The sequence below is a fragment of the Macrobrachium nipponense genome, chromosome 39, assembly GCF_015104395.2.
Source record: "Macrobrachium nipponense isolate FS-2020 chromosome 39, ASM1510439v2, whole genome shotgun sequence".
NCBI lineage: Eukaryota > Metazoa > Arthropoda > Malacostraca > Decapoda > Palaemonidae > Macrobrachium > Macrobrachium nipponense.
The window spans coordinates 1,485,493-1,495,492 of NC_061099.1; the positions used below are offsets into that span (position 1 = coordinate 1,485,493).

At 34.6% G+C, this 10,000-nt stretch overlaps 1 protein-coding gene across 15 annotated transcripts in view; it reads right to left on the reverse strand.

Annotated features, from left to right (window-relative positions):
* The window catches only part of LOC135209998 (signal transducer and activator of transcription B-like), a 161,767-nt gene that overhangs the window by 53,907 nt on the left and 97,860 nt on the right, over positions 1-10,000 (reverse strand). For 8 of the 15 annotated variants that reach the window (XM_064242745.1, XM_064242739.1, XM_064242744.1 and 5 more), the window contains one exon: positions 5,867-6,136. The exons of 3 other annotated variants lie outside the window; for them this stretch is intronic. In XM_064242745.1, coding sequence (XP_064098815.1) covers positions 5,867-6,136 — 270 coding nt within the window. Of the gene's footprint in view, positions 1-5,866; positions 6,137-8,934; positions 9,692-10,000 lie in introns of all 15 variants that reach the window. 4 more of the 15 variants (XM_064242746.1, XM_064242748.1, XM_064242747.1 and 1 more) reach the window with 2 other exon arrangements.

Below are 10,000 nucleotides of genomic sequence, written 5' to 3' on the forward strand. Positions count from 1 at the left end.
GTATTCTCTCCCTTAGGGAACCAATGATTCTAAATCGAGTATTGTAACGTTTTGGTTTTGCGTGACTTTTTGCACGCCTGTTACACTCAGCTTCTGTCTTGTGGTTTTTAGAGCTATTAATGAATTCCCCGTAAGAGAGAGAGAGAGAGAGAGAGAGAGAGAGAGAGAGAGAGAGAGAGAGAGACCAATTTTATGCAGATATACATATAGACACGAATATATATACTTACGTACAATATATATGCGTATATACACACACGCATATAATTATATATATATATATATATATATATATATATATATATATATACACGTATATGTGTATATATATATATATATATATATGTATATATATACGTATATATGTGTGTGTATATATATATATATATATATATATATATATAGAGTTAGAGAGAGAGAGAGAGAGAGAGAGGAGAGAGAGAGAGAGAGAGTAGAGAGAGAGACCTATTGTATTCAAAGATATCCAGTCATGTATATCTAACCCCTAGCTAATTGAAGGCAAGCACCAGTCACGTTTATAGATAACCTATACGGCCTCCTGAGAGAGAGAGAGAGAGAGAGAGAGAGAGATGAGATAAAGTTGATATTTTTCTTCTGCTACTCCCCTGATACATTTATGGTATTCACACATAGCTCATATTCCTTTAACCTTAAAGTCTAACCATTTTCTTTAATCTAGGTCAACGACCTGACACGGGAGACCCACAGCCCGGCCCCGCCCAAAAACCTCAGGCCAATTTTAACGACGTCACTTTAACGAGAAATTTAATACTCAATGTGCGGCACTTTCGTTGCCCAAGTCTTCTTCTCTACGATGTAATTGTAGGTTATATGAACTGGTTTACTTTGCAAATGGCTTGCAATATATACATACGTATATATGTATGTATTAATGCATGCATACTATATATATTTATAATATATATATATATATATATATATATATATATATATATATATATATATAATATATTATATATATAACGTTCTAAGGTATGGCGGTTTACTAGTAACTCGAAAAATAGAAGACTGTTGTAGGAGGAAGTACATCCCAGGTGGTCCTTAAAATACATTTATTGCTACGTTTCAAAACACAAAGGTTTCAATTTTCAAGCTGTATTGTTTTATGTCTTTACAGCTTGAAAATGAAACCGGGGTCCGAAATAGGGCCGAAAGTAATCGGTTATCTCGCTTTTTCATCTTTTTCCTTCGTGGCAAAAAAAAAAACCTTTATTTATATATATATATATATATATATATATATATATATATATATATATATATATATATATACATATATATATATATATATATATTATATATGAATTTTTCATACACATGCATTAAGCTACAAATGTCCTTTACCATCCAATTCGCTCTACCTCGGAATTGACATACTTTCTTATATGTTAAACGAAGAGGAATTTTATTTAATTGATAATAATTTCGTCCTCTCGTGGATTCGAACCAGTGGACAGAGGAGAAATCAGGACTTCAGTGACGTCTTTACCGACTCGGCGTACAACAATACCGTAAACACCTTAGGGTTTTGAGGTGGGTTGCGTCCTATTATTATTACTGGGCAGCAAACTATGACGAGTGGGTAGAGAGAAACAGTTTGGTGCCCTAGAATTCAGAGGGAGGAGTATGCCAATGTAACTGTAATTTCTGTAAGCTGCCATCATCCACAGTCAGAATCGGCTCGCGTACCCTATACTGGCCCTCCAAGGGTATTATCTCTCTCTCTCTCTCTCTCTCTCTCTCTCTCTCTCTCTCTCTCTCTCTCCTTTTTTGTCTCAACAATGACGCATAATGCTCTTGGACCCAGTCATGGCCAGAGAAGCTACAAAATACCAAACCTGGTCAGGGGATACCAATGAAACAATTTAATAAAAGTGATACAAAGTTCTCTTTTTCCTAGCGACTTTTCACGTCTTTAAGTGCATGTTTTTAAAACATTTCACTGTCTCCTATATTCCACCTAACTGTTAATCTGCCCTGATATAAACTGCTTATCTATCAGTCTATCTGATTATGTTATATTTTAATTTTGAGGTTATACTTCATATCATTTCCCTAAGGGGTTCCGAGCGGGTAGAACGTAGGCTGAAACCAAACAAGCATTCTACATTCCACATAATGCCCCTTAGGGCATGATACAGAAATGCCTATGCTCCAACCCCCACCCCACAACACACTAAAAAGTATAAACTCACGGCCACCATCAAATAGAATCGACATTCCACAACCCTCCACCGGAGGCAACGGAATAGATATGTTTTAACCTCTGGTAAAAAAAAAAATAAAAATAAAAAAAATAAATGTCATAGGGAAATTGGCGAGTTAAGAGGCGCGCAAGCGATGATGATGTAGCCTGTGGGGTAACTTATACAACCGCGTAAATCAAAATGGCGCTACCTTAGGAGTTCAAATGTTAAACATGTTAAAATGCCCCCTTTGGAGACGTTATGTTTACTTAAAAGACACGAACCCTCCTTAAAACACGGTCGTAAAAACAGGCACCTACCATATTTTGACACGTAACACATGCTCGCTTCCTACCTAACGATGACGCCACGTTTGAAAAAGACATGTGTGAACGAGGCATAAACCCTCACTTGGGATTCATAATTTTCAAGTTCCCCCAAATCCCACCCCTCCACTCTCTTTCTCTACCCATTCAAGGCCGGCCCCTATATTATTATTTTTTTTTTAAGACTGCCTCTTAAAATCATTTCCGCCACTCGTGCTGAGCGGGGAGGGGGAACAGCTGGGCCAGATTAACTCTTCGGTGTTTTGGGAAACATTTGAAGAATCTTATCTCACTCTGAGTTTACGTCGGAACGAGATTACGTACCGTAAAGCATGCGGAAATATTTCTGATAGGCTTATCGTTGTAAATAGGGGCACGAACAAAAAATAAAAACAAATATTGCTGCGACTGATGTGCTCTCTCTCTCTCTCTCTCTCTCTCTCTCTCATTTATTTTACTGATTTTTTATTATTAAGTATTTATTTTTTCGCAACTGACGAAGACAAGACTCTATGTGTAGTTTAGAGATTTGATTTAGGCTGAAGTTTGTTATTTCGTTTGTTATTTTTCACAGTCCAGAAGAATTCAAGTAGCTTATTGTATATTAGGGTTATTTTTGATCGGTTTTATCAGATATATTGGTCGATTCTGTGCTTAATATTAAAAATACACGTAAGAAATATATATATATATATATATATATATATATATATATATATATATATATATACATATATATACATATATATATATATATATATATATATATATATATATATATATATATATATATATATATATATATATATATTTTACATGTGTTTTAATATTAAGCACAGAATCGATCAATATATGTGATAAAACCGATCAAAAATAACCTTAATATACAGTACGTTATTCAAAATCATCTGGATTGTGAAAAATAACAAACAAAATAACAAACTTCAGCCTAAAACACATCGCTAAACTACATCTAGGGTCATGGTCTCCGTCAGGTGCGAAAAAATAAATGTTTAATAATAAAAAAAATCAATAAAATAAAGGGGACCACAATATACATAGGCTGAGAAGGGATGGATGGGGGGGGGGGGGAGTGTTTAGGGGTCCTGCTACTGAAGAATTTTAGTTTCCAAGGGCGTCGTAATACAAGTCTTCCCTTAAGCAACAAGTGGACGAAAAAAATATGTGGGTCAGTCATCCAGATGTGTTTCGTAGCAATGACAGCGGAGAAAATAAGAATGATAGGAGAAGGGATTACAGAAATAATTACTCTGTGAGAGAGAGAGAGAGAGAGAGAGAGAGAGAGAGAGAGAGAGAGAGAGATCAAGACCGTAGATTCTTATTAAGCAGGAAGGGAGGTAAATACTGATCGACAGAGAGAGAGAGAGAGAGAGAGAGAGAGAGAGAGAGAATAGATTGATTGATTCTCATCATACATGAAGAGGAAAAAATATGAGAGAGAGAGAGAGATGAGAGAGAGAGAGAGAGAGAGAGAGAGAGAGAGAGAGAGATTTGCCTTTGAATATCAAAGGACCCTACACGCGCTTGCTACCCAGAACTATTAGTGCTGGCGTTTTTTTGCTGTACCAGCAGTATGTCAGAGGATGCATGCAAAAACGTATTACTCCGATTATGAAAGATAATTTTAACGCCACGCCCTCTGACGCTTGCCAACACCACACGCCCTTGGGTCTCCTTTGCTTGCTTTGTGCATTGATAACTAATGTTTTAAGTCTTCATGTTTTCGTTTTTGTATCCTGGGTAACGGGGAAATGTGAGGAAAAAAATGCAGAATTATACTACAGTAGATTCTCATCCAACATGAACGAAGAATGGAAAATACTGAGAGAGAGAGAGAGAGAGAGAGAGAGAGAGAGAGATAAGACTATAGAATCTGATCAGACAAAAAGGAAGAGGGAAAATAGTGAGAGACAGCGCGAGAGAGAGAGTAGATTCTCATCAGACAAGAGATTAAAATAATGAGAGAGAGAGAGAGAGAGAGAGAGAGAGAGAGAGAGAGAAATACAAGACCGTAGAATCTCATCAGACAAAAAAAAAGTGAAAAACAAATAGTGAGAGAGAGAGAGAGAGATAGAGAGAGAGAAGCGAGAAATAAAATAAAGACCGTGGAATCTCCCATCAAGACAAAAAGTGGGAAAAAATAACTGAGAGAGGAGAGAGAGAGAGAGAGAAGAATAGAGAGAGAGAGAGAGAGAGAGAGAGAGATCACCATGGCATACCTGTCACGCTCCACTATAAAATCGCGTTGAACTGATTTCCCCGTTAACCGCTCTCCCAAAAATGACATTCATAATTCATTAGTTATTTCCCAAAGTCATCTGGGTCCTGTCAACGCAAGAAGACCCACGTCTCGATTGCACCCATGACCTGATTCCTGGAGATTTCGTACATCCACAAATTAACAAAACGGAGGATTACTGTGCGGTAATTCTTACAACGAGTGACATACAAATTTATTAAGATCATGTACACGAATATGGGATTTTTTAGTTATAATTTACAAGTCATTTAAAAAAAAATCATCCACATAGGTGTCAAAACACATACACGAACAAATGATAAGAAAATACCTTCGTTCACGTATGTAAAAAAAATCACATTTGTTCACAAAAGTGAAAAAGAAACTTTGTTCACATACGTTAAAAAAAATATGTCAACAAAAATGTACAGAAACCTTTGTTCCCAGGGGAAAAAACCTGTTTAAAAAAATTCTTTGTTCACATTGGGAAAAAAGAAAAAAAATGTGAACAAAAATGACGAAAAAACACCTTTGTTCACATAGGTTAAAAACTGTCAACAAAGGTGTAAAAACCTTTGTACCCAAGGTGAAAAACCTTTGTTAAAAAAAATTCTTTGTTCACAGAGAAAAAAGAAAAAAAAATCTATGTAAACAAAAATGACGAAAAAACACCATTGTTCACATAGGTTGAAAAAATCCGATGAGAAAAAAAGTGACAAAAAAAACTCGTTCGTTGTTTTTCACAGTGAAAAAAACTTTGTTCACATAGGTAAAAAAAAACATACGTGAACAAATACAGGTAAATACCACCACCGAATTAAAGCAGAATGATTCTAAATAAAAGCTAAAGCGAAAAAGAAAAATACAATAAAAATAAAGAAAAGGAAAAATAACAATAAACTCTACAAGCGAACTACAACTTAAATAAATATATGTAAATACAAAGACTACAGAAATTATAACAAAACTGAGTAAAGGAAATATTATCTAAACCTATAAGAAAAATCGTACAACTCACCGTAAAAAAAAAACCTCTAGTCTGCAGTACTCACATTATTATTATTATTGTTGTTGTTGTGGTGCAGGTGGTGATGGCTGCTGTTGTTGTTGTTATTTGGATTATTATTATTATTATGGTTGTAGTTAGCGTTATTGTTGTGATGGTGGTGTTGTGAGTGCCTCACGAAGCTGCGCTCTTTCTTCATGTTGGCGGGATCGGCCGCCTGCATCTGCTGTTGCTGCTGCTGCTGCTGCTGCTGATGCAGCTGATGCAGCTGCTGCGCCTGCTGTTGTTGGTGGTGGTGGACCTTGCCATCGCCGCCCTGCGCGCAGAGGGAGAGACAAGGAGACGCCATTCAATCAATCGGTCGGCCAGTCAGGCTACGCAGACAAGATATATATATATGTATGTATATATATATATATATATATATATAATATATATGTAATATACATATAGTATATATTTGCATATATGTATACATATACACATATAATATATATATATAATATATATATATCTATATATATATATATATATATATATATATATATATATAGATATATTTATTTTATAGAGAGAGAGAGAGAGAGAGAGAGAGAGAGAGAGAGAGAGAGAGAGAGAGAGACTACATATGAGCGTATATAGCTTCCGACTAACTACTGAACATTGACAAAGAACGTATATACGTATACATACATACATACATACATACATACATACATACATATATATATATATATATATATATATATATATATAATATATATGTTTTGTATATGAAATTGCAATAGCAATAATGCCCTCTTAACTTCCCAAATTCTTTGCTTTATTTTTTGCATACGCCTGTCACTACAAAGCCTTGAACTCCAACTTCGAAGATTTAGAAAAAAATCATGATGTCCGGTAGCGGGAAACGAACCTGCGACACCATAATTACGACGATTTCTTCAAATTTCTTTGAAGTTGGAGCTCAAGGATTTGCAGTGACAAGCGTATCCAAAAAAGAACAAAGAATTTGAGAAGTTAAGAGGGCATTGTGGCTGTTACAATCTCATTTGTATCTAGTAAAAATGACCAGTAGATTCTACATTATATATAAAGACTAAGTCCACGAAGGAAAGAGAAACGTTGGAGTTCTTCAAGGCCTTTCGACTTCTTGTCCTTTGCTAATAAAAGAAAAGACATGGACTCTCGAAAGGCCTTGCAGAACTCGAACGTTTCTCTTTCCTTCTTGTGAATTTTGTCGTTAATATATATATATATATATATATATATATATATATATATATATATATATATATATATTCATCACGTCCCATATTTTCGTGATTCAGTTTTATATATATATATAGATATATATATATATATATATATATATATATATATATATTGTGGCGCCTCGGTCAACGAATAACTCACGCAACCTATACTTAGAAAGAACAATTCCAAAGAAAAAAGACAAAACTTCAAACCACTAACAAAAGTAACAAATAAATAAATGAATAAACATTAAACATGAACTACATCAGTGAGTTGACTCACACGAAAGTTCTTAGAACGGAGAAGGCGAGAGTGTGATTGGTCGTCTCTTCATCCCGAACCAATCAGCGAATCGCGTGACACGTTTCAATCAGGAATAATATATAGAGGTATTCGAGTGTATCTTTGGGTTCCATGAATGTAACTTTCTACAGTCGTAAGAAAATACATAAGGATTTTTTTATTTTATAAAATGTCTCTTAAAAATCAGTGAATCTCAAATATTCAATTCCTTATTGGTTCATGTACCAAATTTTGGTTCTTAGTGTCAGAGTTAGCTCATAACGATTTAAATACATTTTGGTTGCTCATTATCATATTTACTTTAGTTATATTTCAAGAAGTAGTAAATGTTTCCACGACTAGCTTATAATAAATTTACAACGCATGAAATCAATATAAAAAATATTTTAATGAATATGGTGACAATATATATTCGTGGAAAAATTCTGAATTAGGAAACGCTAAAACCAAACAATAAGTCATTGTTATTAAGAAAAAAATATTTTTTAAAAATTAATCCTAACGTGAACGGTAAAAACACGTAAAAAAGAAATTCGACTTTTAGCCTACATGTTCGTTTTTTCTTAGAACCTGCGGTCGGTTGGTCTTCTGTTCCTTCAAGGCCGAATTCTGTCTACTCGATAGGTCTTACAAAGACAGACCTTCGACGTGATCTATGATCAATTTTAGCCGGAAACCCGTGTTTTCCGTGTCATGTCCCGAGTGAATACGGTGATGGAGTCCGTGTTTGACTAGAATATTACATCACATGGGACTCGGAAAAGTGTGACATTTTCTTCATTTTAAATCTAAGTTTAAAACAAGCACGAAGTTTTGTATGGTTATACAGTTAGGAATCTAACTGACACGAAATATAGCATTTATGACAAAAGAACCCAGTGAACTGTATTAGGTTATATTGAAATATATGTGTATATATACACATATATATATATATATATATATATATATATATATATATATATATATATATATATATATATATAAATATTCATTAATGAATTACATTTAAGAATCTGTTTTGTTTTAGAATGAAGTTTGTAGATTTAGCTTTTATATATATATATTTTTTTATTGTTCTACGTGTAACTTTTTAAAAATCTTATTATGCCTTTATACTCTTTAAACTCCCTTAAATTTTACATATGTTCTACTCACAGAAGCTTGTAAGTCGAGTCACAAGTTTAATAGTGATGTATATCGTTAAAAATGATGAATAACTCACACAAAGAAACATTCTAAGTGTTCGTGCTGCCGAACTTCTGGCGTGCACATTATACTGTCCGTCAAAACAATGGTACATTTATTAAACACATCACGAGCACAAATCCAGACCTCTTTTCTAATACAATGAAAAACGCCGCATTGGAAATTTTATCTTTAATACGAAATTAAGCCAAGGAAAAAAATATATCACTAGTATTTGTTATTCAAAACCCTGATTTTGGACACTGCCACCTTCAACAACACAATACAAATATTATACCACTCCCCAAAATCGTCATTCCATCCCAGCCACCTTAACCGGGAGGGTTTGGGATCCCCAAAACTTACCTGTGGGTGGTAGGCCACACGGCGGGCTTTCCCGCCCATCGGGACTTGTATGATGAGCATTTTCCAAAAGGAAGTTTGAACTAACAACGTCTCACACTCTAGGGCGTAGAGGTTCCTGTATATTTCACTCCAAATGTACCACTGAACGTACGTATCTGCGTATCCAAATGGAGAGTCGTTTAAAGAAAAAAATCTTTATATTCGGAGAGTTTCGTCACTTTTTCTTCTAAAGTTCTCCGTCGTATACATTTACAGAAAACGGGAATGATTACTACTTTTTCTTAAACACGAAAACGTTTTCTGTCGTAGTCGTCACACAATGAGTTGGGGGGAACTAATGAAATGTTTTGTCGTCGTTTCTCTTGCACTTCTTTCTCCGTTGGTGGGTGGTGGTGATGGTCCTACACAAACAATTTCCTTATTTCCTTTCCTATCTCCTTCGGTGGCGGTATCATCAAAAGGCCGACATTTTCTGAGGTATAATCACTCCCGTTCTGGCTTCATTGCATTGGCGGGAGGGGAGGGCGCGAGTGTGTGCACGGTCTAATAGCTGATCTGATAATGCATTTGCGTTGTCTCAACAGGCGGCGTTGATTGGGGGCGTCGTCTTCTCTTCGTCACTTCTCTCTCACGGTCATTATAGAAGGTTGATATCTACACTGTCCTGAATTCTCTTATTATCTTTCTACTTCGATTCAGCTCTTAGAACAGTCTTTCAGAAATGGTGGTTTTCAACATTTTACCATTACTAAAAAACCTGTTTTACACGGAAGATACTAAAAAGATGAGATATGTACGGCTGCAAAACTATGGAAGAGTGATGCATTTATCCAGTAATGTCAATAATAATACGAAAAAATGTGCGATCGTGTGGGAGTGGGTTATTCAAAACACATTTTGTCATTTATAAACGTCACTAAAGATGTAATAATAATATCATCAATGTTTCTATAATAATAATAATAATAATAATAATAATAATAATAATAATAATAATAATAATAATAATAATAATAAAATAAAATTCAACAGAATAGAGTAGTAGTAGCAGTCACTGAATTAAAAA